At 38.4% G+C, this 27,878-nt stretch overlaps 1 protein-coding gene across 3 annotated transcripts in view; it reads right to left on the bottom strand.

Annotated features, from left to right (window-relative positions):
- Positions 1-3,615: 3,615 nt before the first annotated feature.
- Taf3 (TBP-associated factor 3) overlaps positions 3,616-27,878 on the bottom strand; it is an 84,052-nt gene continuing 59,789 nt past the window's right edge. Inside the window, exons 6-11 of one of the 3 annotated variants that reach the window (XM_068355538.1) lie at positions 24,076-24,096; positions 13,757-14,118; positions 12,494-12,756; positions 12,204-12,304; positions 11,676-11,798; positions 3,616-5,534 (exon numbers count right to left, since the gene is read on the bottom strand). In XM_068355538.1, coding sequence (XP_068211639.1) covers positions 5,519-5,534; positions 11,676-11,798; positions 12,204-12,304; positions 12,494-12,756; positions 13,757-14,118; positions 24,076-24,096 — 886 coding nt within the window. In that variant the 3' untranslated portion in view covers positions 3,616-5,518. Of the gene's footprint in view, positions 5,535-11,671; positions 11,799-12,203; positions 12,305-12,493; positions 12,757-13,756; positions 14,119-24,075; positions 24,097-27,878 lie in introns of those variants that run through there. The other 2 variants (XM_068355545.1, XM_068355554.1) reach the window with 2 other exon arrangements.

The following is a 27,878-nucleotide window of genomic DNA, read 5'->3' as shown; positions in this document are numbered from 1 at the left end:
AAAGATGAGCTGACTTACATTATAGTATGTATTTTTCTTTTGTTAAATAAGGCCACTTTTAACGTTCACAAGCTCGACCCTTGGATGATTATACTGATGTAGGGATTCTTGGATAATGAAAGCATAGCTTCCTAGTTACAAAGGCAAAATGCAACTGAAAAAGAAAAATGCATTGTTGAGCTTTCACTCAAGTTAAGAACGTATCACTCACTTTCAATTCTCTTGGTCTTATTAAATCTGTATTGCAACTGGAAGAACTAAGAACTCAAATTAAATATCTTAAGATAGAGCAATAGAATCATGTACATGAGGTGATAGGAATAGTCTTTTGATCCTATAACCACAAAAAGTGGATTAAATTTTTTTTTAAATCCTTTGGTCTAAACTACATACTGTTGAATAAGGGGTAAACATAAGAAGCCTCTGTTGAAGCAGCTCTACAAATAGCTAAAGCAAATGGGATAATGTAAAGTAAAATGCAGAAAGCAAGGATGCTCGGGCCAAAAAAGGATGTACGTGTTAAACATTTGTATACAGATTCAGCAAGGCCATTCAGCGTACTGTACTTTGGTATTCTAAGAGAGCTGTGTAGGGCTCACAGTGAATGTTCCTTACGGGTAGCATGAGGTGTAATTAAAAGTTTTCCTCATTTATGGCATCACTGCATTAACCTTCTGAACTTTGATGTGTATCAAAATTAGTTCCAAATGAATAATATTTGCATCCGAACTTTTGGTTTAAATCCTAAATACCTAGTAAATTACTGGTAGATTAATATAATAAAATACAATGAAATTTAATATAAATTCCAGTGAATTTTATAAAACTATAGAAATTAATAAAATAAAACCACTATACTGACACAAACAATTTGCGCAAGAAGAATATTTAGAGATATTTTTGAAAGTTGAATTGTTAATAAGAACAAATGGGAAGAGAGGAGGGGCACGATGCCATGGTGGAGGAGTAGGTCTTGAAAGCAGAAAAATTTCATACCTCTGGGACACTTAACTGTTCAGCTGATTTTGAGGGCACCAAGACATAAAAGCATAGCATTAAAACAAACATTTTGACGAGTGCATAAGATATGTACTGCAGTACTCTTTATGCATGAGCATTGATAATAGACAGTGTGTGTTAAAAAACACCAAGATGCATGACCTGGGTGAGGTAGAAAGATATTACAAATCAGGAAGCAATTGAGAGGTACAAGTACAGTGGTTGAAAATAGACATCTTCATGGTCGTAGTTTAAAATTTTGATGAAGGGAAAAGAAACAGTTGATTAGAAAATAGATGTAGCATGACACGCATCTACACAATGACAAATAGTTATGTCTAGGAAATTATAGATGAAAGAAACTTAACCCTTTTACCCCCAAAGGACGTACTGGTACGTTTCACAGAAGCCATCCCTTTACCCCCATGGACGTACCGGTACGTCCATGCAAAAAATGCTATAAAAATTCATTTTTTCATATTTTTGATAATTTTTTAAGAAAATTCAGGCATTTTCCAAGAGAATGAGACCAACCTGACCTCTCTATGACAAAAATTAAGGCTGTTAGAGCAATTTAAAGAAAATATGCTGCAAAATGTGCTGGGGAAAAAATAACCCCTTGGGGGTTAAGGGTTGGAAATTTCCAAAGAGCCTGGGGGTAAAAGGGTTAAGAAAATTTGAAACAGGAATTAAGGTGAAAATTTAACAATGACTAATAAGCAAAGATAAAAAATGTAAGAACAGAAATTGTAGAAAAGACTACACTTTGTTTTCAAGTGTTTAGTCCATAATTTAAGTATGGAGGTACAAATAGTTAATCTACCAGTTTTTGTAGAGGAATTACATTAAAATAAGATACAGCAGACTAAATTATAGCCTTTTCAATAGTCAAGGAAAATGACTCGCCTCATAAAACAATTTGAAAATGTCGTAATGTTATACAGTATTCTATTCCTAAAAATAACGAATGGAATTTTGAGACTATTTTACATGCAAAATATTTAACCAAGTAAATTACCTAGTTGTGAGTCAAGGAATTAAATTTAGGAATACAAAAAGATAAAAACTAAAATTCAGGAAGACTGATAAATAAACTGCTTGTCTGTTATTCAAGATAAAACTTTCTTGGGTATGTTAAGGTGGTAAATTTAAAATTACTAAAAATATATATAAAAATAAGTAAAGCACAATATTTATGGTTTTTAAGCAATTAATTTTTTACAAAAGGATGTCAAAACTGTAACTTTAAGAAATAATTGAAAATATCAATTTTTTAACATGTATCAAGTAATTGATACTTGGATACACTTGGAATTTACACACCATAATTTACAATGTATTTTTTGACGTACAGATATGTTATATTCAATCCAAAATAACCTCATGATCAGCTTTCCTATGGTGACAAGCATTTAACCTACAGTCTGACTAGTTGATGCCCCAATATTATTTGGTGCTTTTTAAAAGTCGTCCACTCCTCTCCAAGCATTACTCTCAGAACAGTATGAAGAAATCTTTAAGTGAAATACATTATTACATTTAAAATGTTTCCCCCACTACCAAGGCAAACCCTATGAACAGCACAGCTACCACATAGCAAATGAATATGTGAGGCCACAATATGAGCAAATTTAGGGAGGCACTAAAAATTGATTCTGGTATAATGTGGGGAAAAAACTTCATTTCTAAATAAGCTTCAAATACAAAATATGAATAAGAAATTTTTGGAAAACACTGAGACTACAGGTAATTATATGTGAGATTCTAACTGATATAGGAAATATGATGCATTGATTAAGGTAAAGTACCTCGAGAATTGAACTTTTTGAAAATCGCAAACAAATCTTTGCTTCAATTGTAGATTATCGTCTTTCAGTAATGTTTAGGAACAAAGTATTTTCTCGTAATTTTTATTCTTACCAAGTAAATTAGCATGCATAATATGCCATTACAGTACATAAAATCTACAAGTTGTTTTACTCATAGCTCGTACTTTTTATCCGACCCATTTAGCATTATTGTCACTATTGTATTTAAATGCTGCTCATGAGTAGCAAAGGACAGGACAATGTCCCAGAGACCGACCATAAATAAAATTAGGGTCAGGGACAAAGTCCTCCATTCTAGGGAAGGGATAGGCAAGGGCTGCTGATGACTCAGCAGGTAGATCTGTAGGCTTCCCCAAAATCCCCCATCCTTGGCTAACAGGGACGGTGAAAGCTTTAAAGGGCTGCAAGCCGGCCATCGAATTTCCAACACACGAATCGCGAGTCAGATGTCTAGAAGGCTGCCATAACCCATTTCCTTTTCAGATATATTACCCGCCATGCTTGTTTTATAGCCATTTACCTCGTCAGTCAATATTATGTAGTACAGTATTACCAAAGTCATTCAGTAAAACTAGAAAAAGTTCAGATGACCACAGAACTACTAGTAAAAAAAAAAAAAAAATTCAATTTTATATACAACATTGCCTCTGACTGGAATTTTTTCCAAAGCTGATTTTTTATTTAAAGCTAATATTTTTAAACTAACCTGTTCAACATATCAAACCAATTAATTGGAATCCATGTTTTACCGGGTACCAAGACTAAATGGGTAACTGAAAAATATGTCTGCAACAATTTTCTCTTTTAATAATAGCATCCAGTAATGAATTATTCATTACAAAATGCACATTCACCGGAATAAGCATAACTACAAATCTATACTCGAGATTACATTCCTTTCATCTCGCTTTCAGATGACACAGCCCCATAACTAAACTCGCATGATCTACCATGTCTCATTTAATATGTTCAAATCTCCCTAAAATTTGCTCATACTAAAAGCCCACACAAACAATCCTTATGTTTTCTGCTACTTTTTGCTACCCAAAACACAGACTCTATAGCTGGGTGCAACATCTGTACTAGTGATATCTTTACAATGTAATGCACGGTGCTCTACTTTTGTTTTTGCTAAGTCAGGTAGCCAATTCCCATTACATCAAGCTGGGATAGTAAGCAAGTAACAACCACATAATAACAATAACAAAGTAACCAGCCAATTTCATAAGCAAAGATGTTAATATTATACAGATAAAAACATTCCAGATAGGCCATTTTATATACTAAAAATATGCACATTTAAAATGCTGAACTCTGTTACATACTGTACACGGCTTTGCCATGATGAAAAATGTACAATGTTTATCTCTAAGATAAATCTCCAAACCAAACAAGAGTCAATATCACATGAAATTTTACAGAATAACTAGATCCAAAGCTGCATCAAATTCTAATCATGTAATTTGCATTCCTTGAAGAAAAATAACCACTAGTTTTCTAGGCCAGCTTCCATATCGGCTATCTTCAGGAATCATTCTTCAGCATTCCATAAATAAAACAATTTTAATAACAAATTTATTTCTATACTCTCCTGACATTCATGGCTTCTCTCTCAAGGCTGTTAAAATGTTAATGCCTAACTAAATAAGGGATTTTGACGAAGGAAAAATCTATTTCTGGGCGAGAGACCTGTGCCGCCCAGTGAAATGCTCCTTTAGCACCATTTCTAAGGTATATAACTCCTTTATAGCAGTTATATACCTTAGAAATGGTGCTAAAGGAGCATTTCACTGGGCAGCACAGCTCGGAGCCCAGAAATGAGAATCTCCTGTTTTTGTTCCTTGTAAAATGCCTCAACCCCTCTCAATGGACAAGGCTAACAGCTGAACACATCTCTCATATAAAAATCAAAGCACAATCTTGCATCTGGTATGTTTCACATTGCCATAATTTGTAATCACTTTGTGATTTATTCATTAATATAAGAACCAGCTAATTGGATCCTTAGCAATTTAAGAAGTCAGTCTAAATAAATGTGAAATAATTAAAACAACAAAGGATAATATTCAAGTGTGAAGTTGAATTGGATGGTACTTATAGATGTATGAAAATTATACATGCGACAAGATAACTGAAAGGCTAAGGGAACTATGACACCATATTCCCTATACGGTTGCCATCGACTGCCGGATGGCTGGATGGTTTCCAGAGGGGAAGGTATCATGAAAGGAAAGAAAACAAGATTTTTTAGGATTGGCGTATACATTTAACAGCTTCGAGAGAGAAGCAATATGAACACCTAGGGAGTTTCTTAGAAATAAAAAAAATTTCAACTGCTTCAATTTGGAATCTGAAAAATCTGTGAAATAAATGGCAAAGGTTTATGGAGAACAAGATCTGTGACCCTTCTCCAGCATGTACAGAAAATAAATGGCACGAAGAGGTAAACTCCACGACCATTTGATAGTAGGGACAGCAATTCAGCTGTTGTTAGGTACATGTTATATGCAAATACATGTACTGTCAGGTACACTGGTGATGAACATCTAATCTTAATTTAAAAGACATTCTTTTTGAAGACTTATAACTAATCTTCTTTTCAGAAAATTAACTTTAGTGAACTGGAGATGATTGAAAACTCTTGCTTACTCAAAGAAACATATCCATAGAAGTGTTACCGGTACTCTGCTTTAAGGGGATTCAAATCTGAAAGAATTGAGAAAAAAAATCTTTGATATCTTCTGTCATGCATATGTGAAAAAAAAATAAAAAGTTCAAGGTAGTTCTGCCTAATGACCTATAATTCTTATTTCAAGAAATCAAAATAAAACAGATTTTAAATACTGGTAGCTTTAGTCCTTTGGGCACTTATATGAAGAGAAAGCATATGAGGCGAGGCAACTCAGATCTGAATTTGGTAATCTACACTGTAAATTTTATAGAGATCTCCTTATACAGCTGCATTCAAGAACTAAAAGTATACTTGATACCCTGTGTATGATAAGATGCTTAAAAACAACTAATACCTCACTGGCTTCATGGCTCAGCAGTATAGCAAAAGGCATAATATGTAAGAGTCAATTTGTATCAACTCGGTTCACTCATGTTCATGATTTGCTAGAAAAGTTGTATAGACTAAAAGAAGTGATCCAAAGGACTAACATCTCCTAAAATATCAGAGGGAGATAAACAATAACAAACAGGTTCTAAATAAAGGCAAATTTGCAAATTCCCAATGAAAATATCCGATTTCACTTTGTCAAGATATAGTTAAGGTAGTATCACAGAATTGCAGCCAATCAACTAGTTCACTTAAACTTCTAAGTGGGTAATGAAAAGCAGTGTTGCTCATCAAGTCTTAAATCTATTATACGGTTTCTTCTATTATACGGTTTCTTCAGCAGTATTCTATATGAGCTACAGGAATCTTTACCCAGTTATCACGTGATATGAAGCAATTTTTTCAAGTTGCTAGTGATTTACTGCCTCTTCAACAAGCATTCATTCTGGCTGAAGTGAACTTCTGAGGACAAGGCAACAAAATGCTCTTTGTTAACCTTGACAGGAAAAACAATGTAAAATGTGTAGTTTTTCATTATATCTTGTCAATTTACTCATACTGTATTCTTCATTACTTAAAAATGGTTCTTTTACCTTTACTGAAATTTTATGACAGTTACAAATTTCAATCTTTGGCAATGACTAGGTGAGATCTAATCCTAAGTGGAATGCATGAAATAAAACTTGGATACCAAAGGGAAGAAAGTAAGAGACTAACAATATCATTCTGTGCTCCCACAGATCACCGAAGCAAATTTTTAAGACTTGTATAGTTCACAAAAAAGTTTGTCTTTTAATGAAATCTTAAAATATGAAGGGCAATGATGAAAAGTAAATAGCAAAAAGGCTTCCAGCTTTAGACCATAGGGATACTGCCATATCCTCTGATACTGTGTAGTGCTAAGCTTACTTTATGCAGGGCAGGTATCCTTCTGTTTGCTGCCTTTAACAGTTCAGTGATATGCACATACAATCTTAAATGTTTCCCAAGTTTAAAGATTGGGCAATGGGGTCAGATTTAAAAACAAAATAGAAATATGACGGCTGGGAGGATGAAGGCTGAATATTTGTCATACGCCGAATTATTGATAAATAAGATGGTTTATTTCACTTTCTGACGCATTTATAAATCACCTAGACTAAAGCCTTCATGGAGGCATTTTGCTATGATTTTTGTAACCATAACTTTTATGGGTTGGATTCGCTACCTATGACAACTTTATAAATAACTAGTAACCTTATCTCACCATTATAAAAAAAACTTGATAATTATTTGAATAGTTTTAATTGGCAATAATTCTATGATAATAAGGCAAGTATATCCCAAGACAAATAGATATGGATAGTTGCCTCTCCAGGCATTGGTTGATGGCAAATGATACAGTAAATGACTAGCCCTGTGTGTACGCAAATAAATGAAGTTCAAAATTAATTTTTATAAACTGTGGGACCTATACTTTATGATTTTGGATTCAACCAAAAATCTAAGCACACAAAATATATTTTAGTTGTAAGAAAATGCTAAATATACCTTTTTAATTTATATTCTTCCTAGCTATACACACCTTACTCTTTTAAAATATGGATATGTCTTCAGGGGCACAGATATGAGCATTGAATCTTTGACAAGGGCTAGGCTTGCAAGTTCTTACTTAAGATAGTAGAAGTACGTAATGACCAAAGTCGCATATGCAAGCAAACAGCCTCACCAATCCCTTTCTTTCTAGTTCCTCTCGGATGTGACACTCGCATGTGAGGTGTAGTCCTGAATTAGCCAATTAGCAGCGCTGTCCCCTGATGGGACATTAGCCAACATCATGTCAAAGGACTAAGATAGAATCGAGAAGGCTCGATAAGGTCCCAACTAATCTTCAAGACCGTCTTGTACTGGGTCTTCATCACAGTGAAATAATGAAGGTAACAGAACCGTCAAAAGTTTGACATCATGAAGAGCCTGAAACTCAAATACTATCTTGCAAAAACAAAGGAGAGAGAGACAGCCTTGAAGGAAAAATCCCTATAACATCTTCTTAAGCTTAGTTGTAGGTGCTTCGGCTAGAGCCCTGAGGACAGGGACCATCCCACTCCGGTAGGACTGCCTGAAGATCCCTTTGAGCATGGACCGATACCGAGGAGGGATCCACACAATATCCAGCACCCTTCTCTTTTCAAATTCTCTTGCCAAAGCAGAGAATAGAGGCAAAGACCTTGTGAGGCCTTCTGAAGGCTAACACAAGATACCTGAGAATATGAACCATATCACCCAGGGGTCGAAGTCCCTCGGAAGGCAAAAATACTCAAAATCTCCCTTAAAGCATGGATCATTCACAGGAAGAGGAGGGATTCAAACTCGACTTAGATACTACTTTGGCAGAGACAGTCTATTAAGTCGGTGATCTACTGAAAAGAGCGACTACCACAGTTAAACGCTCTCTATGACCCCAAAATAGTTTCTTTCTTCCTCTCAGGACCTACTTAAGAGCAAAGGAAATAGAGCATTAGTGTCCCACAGAAGAGACAAGAAAAGAAGACAAACACATTCCACTCTACCTGGATGGAGTGGGTACTCAATCCCTTGAGGGATCATCACATGCTATCAATGTTAGAAGTGTCTGCCATACCAGGTTCACAATCTGGCTGACAGAATCCTGAGGAAACAGTAGTCAGGTGAACCGTGCCGCTCTTTCCTGGAGTAAGAGGGTAGCATGTACAGTACAGTTCCCTAGCCTTACGCAGCAAACAGTGTTGGTGATTAGTGCGTGTGGGGTCACTCACCTGCAACCGGTGCCACAGAGGTAGCTATTACATCATGCTCACACTTCATTTGATAGACCCAAAAAGGACTCGGTCATTAGGAGGACTTCGTAACTTCTTCCTAACAGAAGAGAGTGGCTCTTACAACAAGGATATTCACTCAATCCAGTAGGAAATGGAAAGATGTGCAAAACATCACACCTTTGTCTGACCAATAGAATCATAGTTCCCAGCTGAAACCTTCGCCTGCATCCAATCTAAGAAGACCATCAGGTTCACAACCATTTGACCGATCCCAAAGGTACCGGTTGAAGAATGAGAGCCAATAATCCCTCCGAAAGAGGGAGAGCAACTTTCTATGGGTCAGGGCAGTTCTCCTTTACCACGATAAAATGCTCACTCTTGCTTCGGCTATGGATCAACCCTGAGCTAACCCTACTGAATGGTCAATCCCTCCTGAAGGTAAGCACAAGGTAAAACTACCAAAGACTATTGCAAGAAGCCTTCTGCAAAACTGCTACTGTTGTTTCTTCTGAAGAGGAGAATTGAAGTAGGTACAGGAAGAAGAGAGAAAAATCACTTTCCCCTTCCCAACATTCTTCCTTGCTACCATGAATGGTTATGCAGTTTCTACTGAACAGGAACCTTTGCATGAGCGAGATCACACTCCTCAATCAAAATCCTCAGATTGCAATAAGATAGAGGAGTAATTTCAATCTTGACCTGGAAAGACTCAGGAGAGGTCATTCCAGTATCTCCTAGTATAAACTCTCAGAGGGACACTTGGGTGAAAGAAATGCTTTTAGAATGACAGAGGCCTGCTTGCACTAAAAGCATTTATTCCTCTCTTGAAGTTGAATATGAAGTTAAAGTTCCAACTGAGTTTGAACTGTCAAGTCCGAATAGATCTAGGAATGTATAATTGGGAAGCAGATCATGAATTAGGCAATATCCGGTCTCAATCCCTGTCTGGGATGCAGTTCCTGGGACCAAAGAGCAAGTGTGGTATAGGGTATATTCCCTCTGGTAAACTTGTGGTCAATCTGGCTCGGTGCTTGGAAGCCCAGACCAAGGATCAGTCACTGACTGGCTAGGCACAGCCAACATTTTAAAGGTGCCAAAATATTTCATGCGAGAAAAACAAGAGACAGAAGAGGTACTCTTCCCTATGTTGATCGTGTTGGAGAGCGAGCCGTAGTTCTGTGGCCTCTCAGACAGACTTCTGGGTTCCAAATGTGGGATGACATCCACAAGAGGAGCCATTTTCTCAATTTGGGAGAAGGGAGCAGAACTTCCCAGGAAGAAGGAAGGTGCCCAAGCTTCTCCCAACTCCTGGTGTCATGAAGAGTCCTACAGGACTTGTTACAACTGACCTTCCTGAATTTCTTTGACTATTACTTCTCATTTTGACAGGGAGAGTCAGAATTAGAAGGGAATTTGTGATCTTTCGAGAAGGACCAATCACCTGATGCTGGTGCAAACAGCAATACTGTTACATCGTTATAACCTGGCTGACCAACTCCGAAGATATTGGGCAGTAAAAAAATCAGAAGACTCGAAAGATAACACTAGTTAAGGTTACCATAAACTTGTGACTAATAACCGACCCCACAGGTGCTGGTTGGAGTATGAGCTTCGTTCACTACACTCCGCAACTGCATGGGTAGCGTAAACAAGACCCATATCAGCCTACCGTACAGTGCTGGGGATCGGTCTTGTTAAAACTTTTCTTGTACAAGTGATGGAATAGCTGTGGAAGTCACACCCGGCTAACAATTGTTAACCAACCCCAAAGGTAAGGACTGATGCTTGAGCTCCATATCAGCTAGGCAGATGAGGGAATGATAACTGTAGTAGTCTTTCGTACAGTGTTAGAGATTGGTCTGGGTAGTACCACTCACCTGGAACTGATAAAATAGCAGTGGCTAACACCAGGCTCTTGATTGCTAATAACTACAAAGGTACTGGTTGTGGGCAAGTTCCAAACCGTACAGAGAGCGCAATGCAAACCCCAACACCAGGGGTTATGTCAGAAAGGAAGCACTGGGAACATTCACTGACAATGCAACACAGGGATCTGGTGATCACTGTTGGCGCCAAGTGAGTCCATCACACGAAGATTTTCCTTACCAGTTATGCAGGTTGGTTCGTACTCAGTCCTAAACAGAGGAACCAGACGAGTTCATTGTCTTCCTGATATGAAGAGCCAAAGCAACGCTCCCAAAAATGGAGAGGGGGGGGTTTGCTTATAATCACCCTTTCACAATGGTACAGAAGGTCCTTAACTTCAAACTTGATAGGTTCCAAGAAGCTATTTGTAAATTTTAATAAATATTGTCCTAGGGTATGCTTCACCCAACTCGCATGCCTACGATTTTCAGCTGCAAAAGTCGACAGATAGTCCTGTTTTATATAGCAAATGTCTTACTTATTGCATTAAATTATATAATTTTTGTTTTATTATATTTCATCATGAACATTTGATACAATATCTGAGATTTCCAATTTCAGTTAGATTTGTATTTATATCTCCAAACGTTTGTAAGTTGGGGGTTTTGGAGTTTGTGTCTTCATAGAAACAAAATTCACTTATATGAAAAACAAACCCTTATCACAAACGAATGCAAGGATTGATCCAATAGTCAAGAGGCAAGTGCGAAGGTGTGTCTGTATCCCATAAAAGAAGTATCTGTTCTGTAATACGAAGGTACCTGGAGCTTCCACCTGTGGTCAACCAATAGCCATTGTAGGGCCTCTGAAGACATGTCCTTATTTCAAAGGATGAAACGTTTGTATACGTATAGGAACAAACCTGTTTGCAATATAAAAATCCCTAAAGGTATCTGAAATTTACATTATATTTACATCCCTACTGATAAGAAAGAAACCCTTAAGCATTTATGTGATATCTGATTCAGCGTTCTCATCCAAAAAGTCAAATAAAAGACAGGATACAGCAAAGGTAGCTATTCATAAAATTATAATGAAATGTCAGTATGTATAGCACATTTACAAAGTTGCTATAAAATTTACTTTTTCTTACGACCACGTTTCTTTTTTTCTGGAGGAGCACAGCGCTGCTGGTGTTGAGATACACAACGTGGACAATACCAATTAACTTCTTCATTTGGTGCAACCTGAATGCCCACGCATACCCTGAAAAAAAACTCAAACTAATAAATATGTAAATATACATACACAAAATACAGTACTATTCATTGTGTTTTTCAATTTATAAATGTACTACTGCAATGATATAAAATTAATTGTAAATGAATAATCATGATATTAAAAGGAAAAAATGTTAATGTTATTTATTTACTCCAGAACGAATTAATTTCGTATTGTGAGGCATTACTGTACTAACGTCAGATTACCGTCTTTTCTATTTGACGTAAAATTCACAACCGCAATATCTTTGGTACTCTGTTTTTTTTTTCATCCTCATTTTGCTGTACTGTGCAGTATCGAGTGTAATTTTTACATAAAAACATCATCGTGATAAACATATTTCTGAGAGCCTTGTTTTCATTGAATACAGAACAAAAGCTAGCAACTTACCAATGGTACCAGTCATCACATGTATCACAGCCAATCATTGGAGTTCCATCGTCCTGTTTCCCACAAGTAGGGCATATCCAAACTTCATTGCCCTGATCATCCTGAAAGGGATTTCACTTGTTAAAATTCCTCATAACGACATTGAAGTTGCAATGAGACAAAGTAAAGAGGTAATGAGTTATCCAAAAAAATTAAAGTTGCTTTGAGACAAAATAATAAGAGGCAATAAGTTATCCTAAAAGAATAAAAACTCTGATTACCTATACAGGAAAAGTTAAAAGGAAACTCACAACAAAATGACCAATCGGTCCAACAGTCTCTGTCAAAAGACCAGTACTCTGCTGTTCTTGCTTCTTTGATTTTGGAGGGTCTGGTGGCGATGTATGCATCACCGGGGGTGGAACTGGTGGTTGAACTGGAGGAGGTACATTTATTCGACTACTTGATGGATTACTTATAGCGGGTGCAGTTTGATTTGATACAGGGGGTGGTCTACCCGTATCTTTCGGGGGCTTTTCTTTCTTCTCTTTCTTTTCCCGTGACTTTTTGCTCCCTGAAAAAGAAAATAATTCTATGATGAGAGGAAAAAAAGTTTCAGGAAAACTAAACTGAACAAATATTACACTGTATTTAGGTATCAAATGACAACAAAAACTGGATTTTTTTCAAATAAAATCTACTATTTTCATAATTATTTTAATTAGTAAAATGATATTCAATCATTAGTGCCAACTTCCAGACCTCAGAATATAAATAATAAAACCTTCTTATCAGCTGACATTAGGTTTCATAGATTCCAAAGCAGTGTCATTCCATGGATAATAAGCAACATAAACTTGTTTTTTTCCAACTAAATATTCCCCTAGGAATATAATTATATTTTAAATGTAAAATGCACAACAACAGTGAATGTTCTGTACTGTAACACAGTCGACCCTCTTTCATTGCAATTTTGATGTTCCATTGTACGAAGATTGGTATAACATTTAAAATAAAGTTACGATTTTTCGCAGAATCTTGTGGACGGTACTACTGTGACCAGTCCAATGTTTTCAAACAATTGTGGTATTTGTGAGAGGCTTTCGAGCAGTTTCCTTATATGCACAATATCAATTATCTGGCTGACTCTGTCTCATTCTCCCAGCATTCTTCATTGTGGAAGCATCCTTCACAAATGTTTTACAATCGCTTTACCGTAAACTTAACCAACATTTTTAGGTAATGCTTGAATTTCAATAAATCTCTTGCCAAAAGCTAATATTCTAAGTTTTTGATTTACTAAGGACTGGAGAGACTAATCACTTGGATGAACATGATTTTCCCTACTCAATACAGAAGAAGCATTCAACTTCACATCAAAGATAATTGATGCAATAGGGCAACCATTTCACAGAGAATAAGGCATCTTATAATTAACTTGAAATTTTTCACTTGCAATATATAGTATTTTAACATATGAATAGCTATAATTGAATGAAAATGTTTTTCCTGTAACAAATACATTAGGAAGAAACCTGTGAATTAATTAAAAGCAAGAAATAATCCTGGCCTACCTGCTGACTTCTTATCATCAGATCCTTTGGGTGTGGTTGGAACTTTCAAAGAAGTAACTATATTCTTTATCTTTAAAGGAGGGACCTCCTTGGTATCCTTTGTCTTACTCTGCGATGGATTGGAGTCTTTACTACTTTCTTTTTGTTTGGCAGAGGACTGTTGCACTTCTTTTATTTTGAGGATGGGAACGACAGGCGGCGATTCACTCTTTTTCTGCTGGCTACGCGGAGGTCTAGTGATGAGGGCCGAAATCTTAGCAATTTCAGGAGAACCGGGTTGGTCATCGCGAGACCCAGAAAATGAAGAGGAGGACTTGGTCTCCGTAGGCTCGTCTGCATGCTTTATTATTGGCTTGATTACTCTGAAGTATAAAAGAGAAAAAATATATCAACAGAGCATCACGTTGCAATAACCTTAACTAAAAGGAATTCCTAATGTCAGTTATTTTTCAGGCAAAGCTACACATCTTGATACAAATATTTTTTTTGTAAATGAAATGTCAGAAGACTTAATACACAGTACATACGAAAACTTTTAATCACCCTAATACTGCATAAGGGACTAAATTATCATTATTCACAAACTCTGCATTAAGTTTAAAACAAAAATATAAAACACAATATGAATATTGAAGGTATTTATGTTGTTAATCAAGGATATACTACATTTGTTAGACAGATTTTTATCTTGAGAAAATGCCCCGTTACAAGTAGTTCTCATTCAAACCAAAATATACAAGAGAAGGAGACCACAGTTTTTTTTCTAAACTTGGGGTCAAAATATCACAAAGTATACTCCACTGTCCTCTTTTAACTCTATACAATAAATAAGAACCATTCATGTTCTTTACTCTACAAGCATGCTCATTCATTTTTATCTTTAAAACATAAGTTCTGAGACGGAGTAGAAGTAATTTTAAATTAGCATACCCCCTGGAATTATACATTTTTTAGCATCATACACTTTAATACTGCTCATTTATCAATCCTTTTTAATTACTGACTATTTCTAAGCCAAATATGTACAGCCTCTTTCAAGTTTGCCATCAAGTCGCAAGAAAAAGAAGTATCTTTCAGGAATCCTGTTTCCATGCCTAAGGAGTCATAGAAAATGATAGGTGTTGTATAAGTCATTCAAATGTACAATCCAATCGTTTCATATCCAAACAATAATGTTTTAATGGATGTTAAAATATTGAACTTTTAATACCCGACACATAATTAGCAAAATCATGTTGATCTTAAGACATCATTTGAGAATTAAAGTCTAAACATAATTGCAAGCAAATTGCTTATAGCAGTTTTTTTTTTTTTTTTTTAAAATAAGCTAACAATGTTGTTTGTTTAGTCAGTAGATGTAGCCCCAAGATAAGAAGAGATGAAATTAAAGATATGTTTATTTAGGCATTAATCAATTTGAAAATATCCAAACTTGTACCTTATCAATGATATAGAATAACATTAAATAATTGTTTATTTTCAAGCAGACGAGAATAAAAAAGAAATTCAAGAAATCCAAAAATTGAAAGGGAATAAAGTTACTGGGATTTAGGTCAACAGGCTATGTTGACATTAAGTTAAGGAGGCAAGCTAGCAAAATTGTTCCCTAGCCAATCACTGCTGCCACCAGCCACATAGCATTTTCTTTGAATTGATATTTGGTATTTCGAAATGGGGTTCAGATTAAAGAAACATGAAGATGGTAAATATGTCGGATATGTTTGAGCAAGCAAATCAGGGGTTTAAAACTGAATACTGTTATTTCTTTAAATACTTTGGCATTTTCTCATTGTGTCAAAATTGGCATTTTCTCATTCAGTGTCAAAATATACAAGAGATAGTCTTATCTGCAACGAGATAAAAGAGGGACAGTGACACTTCTTATGTTTGACAAGATCTACACTATATAATTTCCTCCAAATTTCGTATCATAAAGAATCTCACATAAAAATCAACTATCAATCATTAAAACACTTACAGTATTTACATTTCCATGACATGAGCAGTACAATTAAAAAAAGGATTGTCATGCTTGATAAAAGAGTAATGTCTAAAAATAAAATATCCAATAGCTGAAATAAAACGATAAAAACAAAGTATCGGATCTATACATTTTAATCTAATTCTGATTAACAGTAACACCTAGGGCATTCCTCAAGACATTCAAAGAATAAAGAGTTACTCTAGATATTACTACTTATGCGAAAAGACAACGAACAGAAAAAAGGCTTCGGAAAAATAAGCAGGAAAGAACTCTGTAAAGCAATTGGTGCAGCTCATGCTTCATAATGTACATGATCTTACAATATAATGAGAGGTGTTCTACTTGGAACACAAGTGTGAGTCATTTAATTTTTTTTATATAAAAAAAAATCCTTAAAATTCAAAACTAACTGAAATTGTCACCTAGCACTGATAGTACTCAATCTAAAACTATCTGATCAGCAAATATCAGTTTCCCATTTTTAAAAACTTTTTGATTAGCAAATACCAGTTTCCCATTTTTTAAAAATACTTTTTGATCAGCAAATACCAGTTTCCCATTCTTAAAAACTTTTTCATCAGCGAATACCAGTTTTCCATTTTTAAAAACTTTTTGATCCAAATACAAGTTTCCCATTTTTAAAAACTTTTTGATCAGCAAATACAGGTTTCCCATTTTTAAAAACTTTTTGATCAGCAAATACCAGTTTCCCATTTTTTTAAAACTTGTCATATTTAACATGTTATTTTTATTAGTAAAATAAATTTTTGAATATACTTACCCGATAATCATGTAGCTGTCAACTCCGTTGCCCGACAGAATTCTATGGAGGGATACGCCAGCTATCACAATACTAGAAGGGGGTGTACTTACCAGCGCCACCTGTGGCCAGGTACTATAGTACTTCTTGTTGACACCACCTCAATTTTTCCTCGGTCCACTGGTTCTCTATGGGGAGGAAGGGAGGGTCAATTAAATCATGATTATCGGGTAAGTATATTCAAAAATTTATTTTACTAATAAAAATAACATTTTTCAATATTAAACTTACCCGATAATCATGTAGCTGATTCACACCCAGGGGGGTGGGTGAAAACCAGTGTACAAGATTAAAGGATAGCTAAGTATCCCATATTTCATATAACAGTTATCTCAAATAACAATGAAATAATAAGTACCTGGTAAGGAAGTCGAATTGAACCGTTACTCTGCCTCTTTTTTAAGTTCGTCTTCCTTACTGAGCGCAGCGTTCCTCTTGGAGGCTGAATCAACTCAAAGGTGCTAAAGTATATAGGGCTGCAACCCCTACTAAAGGACCTCTACACAACCTCTAACCCAGGCGCTTCTCAAGAATGAATTGACCACCCGCCAAATCAAAAGGATGCGGAAGGCTTCTTAGCCTACCGTAACAACCATAAAAACAACAATAAAAGCATTCAAGAGAAAGGTTAAAAAAGGTTATGGGATTAAGGGAATGTAGTGGCTGAGCCCTCACCTACTACTGCACTCGCTGCTACGAATGGTCCCAGGGTGTAGCAGTTCTCGTAAAGAGACTGGACATCTTTAAGATAAAATGATGCAAACACTGACTTGCTCCTCCAATAGGTTGCATCCATTATGCTCTGCAGAGAACGGTTTTTATTAAAGGCCATCGAAGTAGCTACGGCTCTTACTTCGTGGGTCCTTACCTTCAGCAACGCAAGGTCTTCCTCCTGTAAGTGAGAATGGGCTTCTCTAATCAGAAGCCTTATATAATACGAAACCCCGTTCTTGGACATGGGCCTCGAAGGTTTCTTGATGGCACACCATAAGGCTTCTGACTGTCCTCGAATAGGTTTAGACCTATTAAGATAATACTTGAGAGCTCTGACAGGGCAAAGAACTCTCTCTAGCTCGTTACCTACCATGTTGGAGAGGCTAGGTATTTCAAACGATCTAGGCCAAGGACGTGAAGGAAGTTCATTCTTAGCTAAGAATCCGAGCTGAAAAGAACATGTTGCAGATTCGGTCGTGAAACCAATGTTCTTGCTGAAGGCATGAACCTCACTGACTCTCTTAGCTGTTGCAAGGCAGACGAGAAAAAGAGTCTTGAGGGTAAGGTCCTTGAAGGAAGCTGACTGGAGAGGTTCGAACCTAGGTGACATAAGGAACCTTAAGACAACGTCTAGGTTCCAGCCTGGAGTGGATAGACGACGCTCTTTAGAAGTCTCAAAAGACTTAAGGATGTCTTGAAGGTCCTTGTTGGAAGAAAGGTCCAAACCTCTGTGGCGGAGAACTGAAGCCAACATACTCCTGTACCCTTTAATCGTAGGGGCTGAAAGGGATCTCTCATTCCTAAGATGTAATAGGAAGTCAGCTATTTGGGTCACAGAGGTATTGGTAGAGGATACTGCATTGGCTCTACACCAGCTCCGGAAGACTTCCCACTTAGATTGGTAGACTCTACGAGTGGAAACCCTTCTTGCTCTGGCAATCGCGCTGGCTGCCTCCTTCGAAAAGCCTCTAGCTCTAGCAAATCTTTCGACAGTCTGAAGGCAGTCAGCCGAAGAGCGTGGAGGTTTGGGTGCAACCTGTCTACGTGAGGTTGACGTAGAAGGTCCACTCTTAGAGGGAGAGTCCTGGGGACGTCGACTAGCCATTGAAGTACCTCTGTGAACCATTCTCTTGCAGGCCAAAGGGGAGCAACCAGCGTCAGCCGTGTCCCTTCGTGCGAGATGAACTTCTGAAGGACTTTGTTTATTATCTTGAACGGTGGAAATGCGTAAAGGTCGAGATGGGACCAGTTCAGCAGAAAAGCATCCACATGAACTGCTGCTGGGTCTGGAACTGGGGAACAGTACAGCGGAAGTCTCTTGGTCATGGAGGTGGCAAACATATCTATGGTAGGCTGACCCCACAAGGTCCAAAGTCTGTTGCACACACTCTTGTGGAGGGTCCATTCCGTGGGAATGACCTGATCCCTTCTGCTTAGGCGATCTGCTGAGACGTTCATGTTGCCCTGAATGAACCTCGTGACTAAAGTGAGGTTTTGACTTCTTGACCAAATGAGGAGGTCCCTTGCGATCTCGTATAGGCTCCTCGAATGGGTCCCTCCTTGCTTGGAGATGTAAGCCAAGGCTGTGGTGTTGTCTGAGTTCACCTCCACCACCTTGCCTAGCAGGAGGGACTTGAAGTTCAGCAGGGCTAAATGAACTGCTAGTAGCTCCTTGCAGTTGATGTGGAGCGTTCCCTGTTCCTCGTTCCACGTTCCCGAGCATTCCTGTCCGTTCAAGGTCGCACCCCAGCCCGAGTCCGATGCATCTGAGAAGAGATGAAGATTGGGGGTCTGAATAGCCAACGATAGGCCCTCCCTGAGAAGGAGATTGGTCTTCCACCACAAGAGAGTGGTCTTCATCTCTTTGGTGACTGGGATAGAGACTGCTTCGAGAGTCAAACCCTTGTCCCAATGAGCTGCAAGATGGAATTGAAGAGGGCGGAGGTGGAGTCTCCCTAGCTCGACGAACAGGGCCAGCGATGAAAGGGTCCCTGTGAGACTCATCCACTGTCTCACCGAGCAACTGCTCCTCTTCAGCATGCTCATGATGCAATCTAGGGCTTGGCTTATCCTTGGGGCCGATGGAAAAGCCCGAAAATCCTGACTCCGAATCTCCATTCCCAGGTACACAATGGATTGGGAGGGAATGAGCTGAGACTTTTCTATGTTGACTAACAGACCCAGTTCTTTGATTAAGTCCAAAGTCCAGTTGAGACTCTCCAGACAGCTACGACTCGTGGAGGCTCTCAACAGCCAGTCGTCTAAGTAAAGGGAGGCTCTGATGTCCGATAAGTGGAGGAATTTTGCTATATTCCTCATCAGATGCGTAAACACCATAGGAGCTGTGCTTAGGCCAAAACACAGGGCTTGGAATTGGTAGACAACCTTTCCAAAAACGAATCTCAGGAAAGGTTGGGAGTCTGGATGAATAGGAACGTGAAAGTAGGCATCTTTCAGGTCCAACGAGACCATCCAGTCCTCCTGCCTGACCGCTGCTAGGACCGACTTCGTCGTCTCCATCGTGAACGTCTGCTTGGTGACATACGCATTGAGCGCGCTGACGTCCAGCACCGGTCTCCAACCTCCTGTCTTCTTGGCCACCAGAAAGAGACGGTTGTAGAAGCCCGGGGATTGATGGTCCCGGACTATAACCACTGCCTTCTTCTGTACAAGGAGCGACACCTCCTGGTGCAACGCTAGCCTCTTGTCCTCTTCTTTGTAGTTGGGAGAGAGGTTGATGGGAGATGTGGTCAGAGGGGGTTTGCGGCAGAATGGAATCCTGTAACCCTCCCTCAGCCAACTGACAGACTGGGCGTCTGCACCTCTCTTTTCCCAGGCTTGCCAGAAGATCTTGAGTCTGGCTCCTACTGCTGTCTGGAGATGCGGAGAGTCAGTGTTTTCCTTTAGAAGCCTTGGAACTTTTCCTAGACTTGCTCCTGGAAGAGTCTGGACGGGAGCTTCCTCGGCTGGGGGCTCTACCACGAAAGGGCGGTATGAACCTCGTAGCAGGAGTATCAGCCACTGGGGTGCGATAAGTCCTGGGGACTGAGGTAGCAACCTTAGTCTTACGAGCCGATGAGGCCACAAGATCATGTGTGTCCTTTTGTATCAGGGCAGCAGACAAGTCCTTAACAAGCTCTTCGGGAAAAAGGAACTTCGAGAGCGGAGCGAAAAGGAGTTGAGACCTTTGACAAGGTGTGATGCTGGAGGAAAGGAAGGTACAAAGCTGCTCCCTTTTCTTAAGAACCCCTGACACAAACATCGAAGCAAGCTCGCCAGATCCATCCCTAATGGCCTTATCCATGCAGGACATTAAGAGCATGGTAGAATCCTTGTCCGCAGGGGAGGTCTTCTTGCTGAGGGCCCCCAGGCACCAGTCTAGAAAGTTGAACATCTCAAATGCTCTAAAAACACCCTTCAGGAAGTGATCAAGGTCTGAGAAGGTCCAGCAAACCTTAGAGCGCCTCATTGCTGTTCTACGAGGAGAGTCTACCAGACTTGAGAAGTCAGCCTGGGCAGAGGCAGGTACTCCCAAGCCTGGTTCCTCTCCTGTGGCATACCAAACGCCCGCTTTAGAAGTGAGCTTAGTCGGAGGAAACATGAACGAAGTCTTTCCAAGTTGTTGCTTAGACTGCAACCACTCCCCTAGAATCCTTAACGCTCTCTTAGAGGACCTTGCTAAGACGAGCTTAGTATAAGTAGACTTAGCTGGCTGCATGCCCAGCGAAAACTCAGATGGCGGAGAGCGGGGGATAGCAGAGACAAAGTGGTCTGGGTATACCTCCCTAAAAAGAGCCAAGACCTTACGAAAGTCAATAGAAGGTGGAGAAGACTTGGATTCATCCACGTCTGATGAGGGATCCAGGTGTGCAGCCTCATCATCAGACACCTCATCACCAGAGTGTAGCGAAGAGATCGGTAAGGTATGCTGAACAGCAGAGTCAGCACGAGCTGGAACAACAATATTTGTGGTTTCCTCTTCAAGACTCTGTTGAGGGAACACCTGAGGCTCAGTCTGCAAAGGCTGATCAAAAGAAGTAGCAGAAGGTAGGCGCATGGGTGGAGGAGGCTGACTCCTGGCATGAGTGTCTGAACTCAAGGGTTGCGCTTGCTGAGCGGTTGGCGGATGCGCAGTAGCAAGTTCCTGAGGAACGAGTTGAGGTTCCTGAGGTGTGAGCTGTGAGCGATGAGGTAGTGGCTGCGCAGAACGCAGTAATTGTCTCGCGAGTTGAGGTTCCTGAGGCGCAAGGCTAAGGTGTTGAGGTGCTTGCCTTGAGGAGGGTTGAGCTCGCTGCAGCGAGAGCTGAGGAGACTGACTCATGGATGGGAGAGGTTGTTGTACCTCAAGAGAGTGTTGCCTCACTGGTGGAACCGCAAGTGGAAGCGGAGGAAGTAAGGTATAAGCTTCCTGTTCCTATTGCTGAGGTTGCCTTAAGGAAGGCGGAGGGAGCTGCACACCACTGGAAACAGTAAACTCAGAACGTGGTAAGGTATCCTGAGGAGCCTCAACATCGTACGCCTGGCAGGCAGTACTGCGGTCAGGCGGAGCGATCGCAGGAGGAGGTGTAACCTTCTCAGCCTGACACTCACGCATCAAGACCGCAAGTTGTGACTGCATGGACTGCAGTAGAGTCAACTTGGGGTCGGCAGACACTAAGGTCTGCTGAGGTAAAGCCTTAACAGCAGAGATCTGTTGCGGCAGAACCTTACTCCTCTTAGGCGGAGTGCATTCAACTGAAGACTGCGGCGAGTCAGAGCTGATCCAATGACTGCAGCCCGGTTGAGTTCTTGAGGTCTGGACTCTGCGTTTGAGTGGTCTTGAGACCTGAGTCCAGCGTTTCTTCCCTGACAATTGATCAGCAGACGAGTAAAAGACGGGCTCAATCGTCTGCAGGTGGGAGTGACGGTCTCTGGAAGACACGCCCGCAACCACCGAGGATACTTCTGTGCGCCGATCAAGGCCTGCCGAACCCTTTTGCCCTTCGACATTGCTTCTCCCCTGGGCTTGGGAGCTTGCAAGAGGTCCCGGACTGGGAGGACGACTGGCACGCACAGAAGTATCCTCACGCACCACACTGACACTGACACTAGCACTTGGCACTGCACTGACACTAGCACTCGTCACAGCACTGGCACTAATACCACCCACTGCACTCTTGACCTTAAGTTCCTTGACTTTGGCCATAAGAGACTTATGATCACTAACCACTGACTCTACTTTGTCACCTAAGGCCTGAATGGCACGCAAAACAACAGACATATCAGGCTGAGGGCAAATAGTAGGTTCGGGGGTAGCCACTACAGGGGTAGGAAAAGGTAGGGGATCATGAGGTGAGGAAAAAGTGAAGAGTGAGAAGAACTCCTCCTAACTCTCTCTCTCTCTAACTTGGTTGAATACTTAAGAAGACGGACAAAATCAAGTTCCGAAAGTCCGGCGCATTCCTCACATCGATCTTCTAACTGACAGGGCCTTTCCCTACAGTCAGAACAAGCGGTGTGAGGATCTACCGAGGCCTTCGGAATACGCCTATTACAAGACCTACATCGTCTATGGGTGGGGGCTTGTGAAATGTCAGACATCTTGAATCAAAAGAGTTAGCCAAGTGGGGTTTCAAAATCAAGCAAAAGATCGTTAACCGTTAATCAGGACTAAATAATAGCTATCTAAGCTAATATAGAAGTTTTCCAGTAAAGCGACAGCCGAAATCTGAGAGAAATACTTCACCAAAAGCCGTGAAAATACTCCAAGATCATAAGCGTATCCCAGAACGTCTTGCCGGAAGCACGACAGAGGAAAAATTGAGGAGGTGTCAACAAGAAGTACTATAGTACCTGGCCACAGGTGGCGCTGGTAAGTACACCCCCTTCTAGTATTGTGATAGCTGGCGTATCCCTCCATAGAATTCTGTCGGGCAACGGAGTTGACAGCTACATGATTATCGGGTAAGTTTAATATTGAAAAATCAAATGTTAAATAGGTTGAGATTAACATAGTTAACATTTCCTACAATATAAGAGAAAGTAAAAATTAAAGGCAAAAAAAAAAGAAAAGAAAAAAAAAGGATTTTTCAAACATGTCCAGCAGCAATACAATAAAAAGGTATACTACGGTACACATTGCAAAAATGCCACTTAACAGTTCAATAAAAATAAAATACCTCTTGATGAAAAAAAATAACGATTTCTTAAACTGTCATTTCAATACACAAAAGTATTAAGAACCATTTCCTTAGTTCTAATATTCTTGTAACATTTAAAATTCTAAATTTTACTCTATGTAACACCACATCGATCTACTTATAAAGACATGAACTTTTCTTCTTCATGGTAGCAAACTGCAACTACTGATGATTACTCTGCATTGAATATAAAATAAACAAAATGAAACATATAACACATTCCTAAATTCAAAGCCATTCCTGTGATCTACAAAATTTTTACTGAAATATTTAATAATAATTTTGAAGTCAAACGCACAAACCGTATGAAATAAGATTTATTATACATGCCTGGCCTAAGATTTTCCTTCTTTTTCATACATAACCAAAATGGCAAAATAAATTTATGTATTATACAGCATGGCCTTGGTAAAAGTATATTTCAAGACACAACCAAAATGAATTTATATCTTCTTACGGCATGAGAAATTTGAATATAACGGTCACCATTCCGATGATAAACACAGCATATGGAATAAGCAGCTACATAAAACATATACAGATGGCTAAAAGACATTCAAAACATAATGCATTCCTGCCTCATGACCTGAGACCTACTCAAAGAACAATAAAATAACAGTACCTGCTGGTATTCTCTTGACGTCTAATCCCCCAGAAGCGGTAAGAAAGTTTGAGAATCTTATCCAAAGTTATTTTGAGAGGATGCTACATTCATATCTTTATACTTTTAACTTATTTTGGATTAAAGGTATGAAAAAACAATATCAGAAAAATTGGGAAATTACGGATTACTTAAAGCAAACTTTTGGTTAGAGCCATTTACTTTACATTATACGCAAATAATTAAGTAGATAAAGAGGGTACAATAGTATACATTCTGCTGAAATTACAATAATCAAAACCTATATGTAAAAGTCCTTTTAACTGGCACCCAATACATAGCAAGCCTGATTTAACATACATCCAATGGCAAAGCTTTATTTATACATAAATTATCTAGAATTCGTCGGCAACTGATGCTTTAAAATTTGCGGGTGTTCTCTCTATCAGTGATGCTCTTATTGTTTAAGTTTTGTTACTGAGTTGTGTGCCTGGTTTAAAATAGTAGACATATTTACAAAATAGTCACTTCATATCATGCAGAATAATTTCTCTTATTATTTTTCTCTAGTTTTGGAAACAGCTTTCACTGATGACAAACAGATTGAGCATTGTTTATTTTCCCAGTTTCAGCTACAACCTGTTACATAAATTTAATGGTACATTTCCTTGTAGGTCTCTTGTCCAAGGTGAAAAATGGTAAAATATATCATATCATAGTTTACTTAGTGTCCTTAGTAACAGCAAAAGCAATTATTTACTATCATGGGAAAGTTGAAATGTAAGGAACTTATGTTGTCATCCAGATCTACAAATGATACTTTTATCCTCCTCTTTTGCTTTTTTAACTTCTTCAACTAAAAGTCAGAGGAGAAGAGGTTAGTTTATTATAATTTGGTCTAAAAAAAAAATTGTATAATACACAATATACATGGTAAAATCACTTATGTGGTTGGGGTGAACATTGGGGTATCGCACATGATGAGAGCTCACAGGATTAATCCTACAAACGTTAATTTTTACCCTTCTTTACCTGTTTCAAGCAATTGAAATCATTTTCCTTCTATGCCTAACTTTTCTATGAATTGTTTGAGGTCACTTTGGTGATATAACAGGTTTGAATAAGGTTTTAAGGTACCTTTAAGGGGTCAACTTATAAAACAGTACTTTTTATTATCTGGCAACAGCACAAAGTCCCAAGGGTGCCGGTTAAAAGGACTTCTATTATACTTATATCCTGCACAGAAGTATTAGAGAAAAAACAAAGACTAATTTAAACACTACGATAGAAAATAAATGACACAACACACACTTTACTACTGCAGATATAGCCGTACTCGACACGATTTTATGAACCACAAAGAAAACCAACTGAAATAAAGTTGTAATTTTCTTCAGATACTGAAGTCTATGCATAGCAATTCTTGAATCATTTTCACTATTTTCTGATCAAATCAAGGAATGGTATAGATGACAATAGTCTCCATTATTTTCCAATTATCAGAGAATTTTACAAGATTAAAATTCTATGATATTTGGATTATAAACATACCAAAGTAAGTATTGCAAATATAACAAGTCCTAATTTCAGAAGCACAAGAAAGAAAATAGAGCACCTACTTGAAAGATTAGTTCCCATCTTAACTACGACAAATTGGAAACAAGCCTATGTAGAATCAAGAGAAACTGACTGAATGACAGCTTAAAAAAGCTATTCAAGTACATACAAAAAACCATCGAGTCCATAATTTCGGAAAACACAATTACCTGTACTCCAAATAAACTATTCAACCCACCATTGCAATAATGCCGACTGAACTGTCATATCACTGTGTTTTACTATATAGATTACCAAAGCTTTTTTTTTTTTACCATCATCAACTGTCTTGCAAATCTTATCCAATCTAATCCTACCATAATACTTTAATTGATATTTGAATATAAAATGGCTAGTCCTTTTTTCCATTTTCTTTTTCTAAGTTCTCTAAATTTACAAGCGTATTGCCACCAAGGTCATAACTACTTTACACAATTTACTTCGTAGATCGATAAAACAGGATTTTCAAACAAAAATCCATTATTTCCATACTTACCATGAAATAAAAAAAGGCTATTAAATACAAGTGCCAACAAAGAACTTTTTGAATGAAAAAAAAAAATAAAATTCTCAAGTGTCTCAATATCTGCTAAACCTCCACTTGGGTTCCTACACTTCCAACACCTTCCCATGTACAAAGAGGCAAAGGGAAACTAGGAAATAAGGAAACAGGAGATTCCCATTTTATTTCCATGGATTTCCTTTAAATAGAAAAGGCCAAATAACATTTCCAAGGGAGAGAGGTGATACACTGATAACGATTCAATTTGCATTTAAGATTCACTCCCAGAATTTCAACTGAGTTGTATATAGTTAAAGAGACTGCAGTACTGTACTATATTAACAATAGTCCATTTCTTTTAGCGAGGCAGATTTGCACCGACTCGCAGCGGTGCCCTTTTAGCTCGGAAAAGTTTCTTGATCGCTGATTGGTTAGAATTATCTTGTCCAACCAATCAGCGATCAGGAAACTTTTCCGAGCTAAAAGGGCACCGCTGCGAGTCGGTGCAAATATGCCTCGCTATAAGAAATGGACTATAGTACACAGCATGAATGACTGAAACTACAGTGAAAGTAATCCGCAATTGATTTTAAGACTTCCCTTTCTAGAAAATTTTTATTTTTTACAACATTACCAGATGACATTACAAGGAAACAACCCATTTAATCACGAACGAGGCAGATTTAGTGACAATCTTCATTTGCTTTAACCCTCCACTGATCCTAGCCGTGACAAAATCGTTGTTAGGCTCATGACTTTTAGCCGGGAGCAATGTCATACGTCGAGCTACTTATGTAAACGTTTTGTATCAGAAGTAATAAAGGAATAAGGATAGAAATAAACTTTTACATCAGAAAGATGAATAAATTTTCTATATAGCATTTGTGGTTACATGAATGGATGATGCCAAAGTGTATCGTCGGATCCTCAGAGCTAATAATCCATTAGACAGAGATTTGGTAATGAAAGCAACTCTGCATCCCTATTACATAAAATAACAATTCAAATATATCAAAGTTGGTAACTAAATACTGCACGATTGAAAAAATTCTGGTTTTCTGTCTCGATAATACCCTTAAAACATTTTTTTTTTAGTAATTTTACCACATTTACACAACAAATCCTATTACTGTATAACAATTCACACAGAAAACTGCTCACGACTAATATATAATTTGAAGATAACATTTTATTGAATAAAAGTAATTTGTATTTTTCTTAGTTTCACATACCTTAGTCCTTTAAAATAGGGAATATGTCTTTAGCAATGGTTTAATGGCCAGTGAATTGTTAACAAAGTATAGTAGTTGGTTTAATGACAGGTGGCGCGAGAGGAACGCCTGCCCATACGCCCATCAGAGAATAGCTTTTTCTGTCATTAACCCTAAGACTGAAAAGGGTGTATGAAGAGGGAAGTTTAGTCTAGAGGAATCGTTCGTATAGCTAGGAAAAATACAAATTACTTGTTAAATTTGATATTTGTTCCCTCATATATAAAATTCTCTTGTCCTTTAAAATATAATAGGGTGACTAACTAACTGGTGGGAGGAAGTCCCCTAGAATCAAAGTATAAAGTGATATTTTTCCCTGGTCATATGTTTACTAAACCCATATGTGAGCAGGAACATCACTCCATCAACCTCTTAACAAATGATAATACAGTAGTTATGTAGAAGCTGTAAGGGCCTTATCCAGTACCGGGTATCTAAGTCTAGTACAGTACTAG

Source organism: Palaemon carinicauda, chromosome 2, assembly GCF_036898095.1.
Source record: "Palaemon carinicauda isolate YSFRI2023 chromosome 2, ASM3689809v2, whole genome shotgun sequence".
In the NCBI taxonomy this organism is placed as follows: Eukaryota; Metazoa; Arthropoda; class Malacostraca; order Decapoda; family Palaemonidae; genus Palaemon; species Palaemon carinicauda.
The sequence above is the reverse complement of the archived record's forward strand: the minus strand, read 5'-3'. Positions and strand labels throughout refer to the sequence as shown.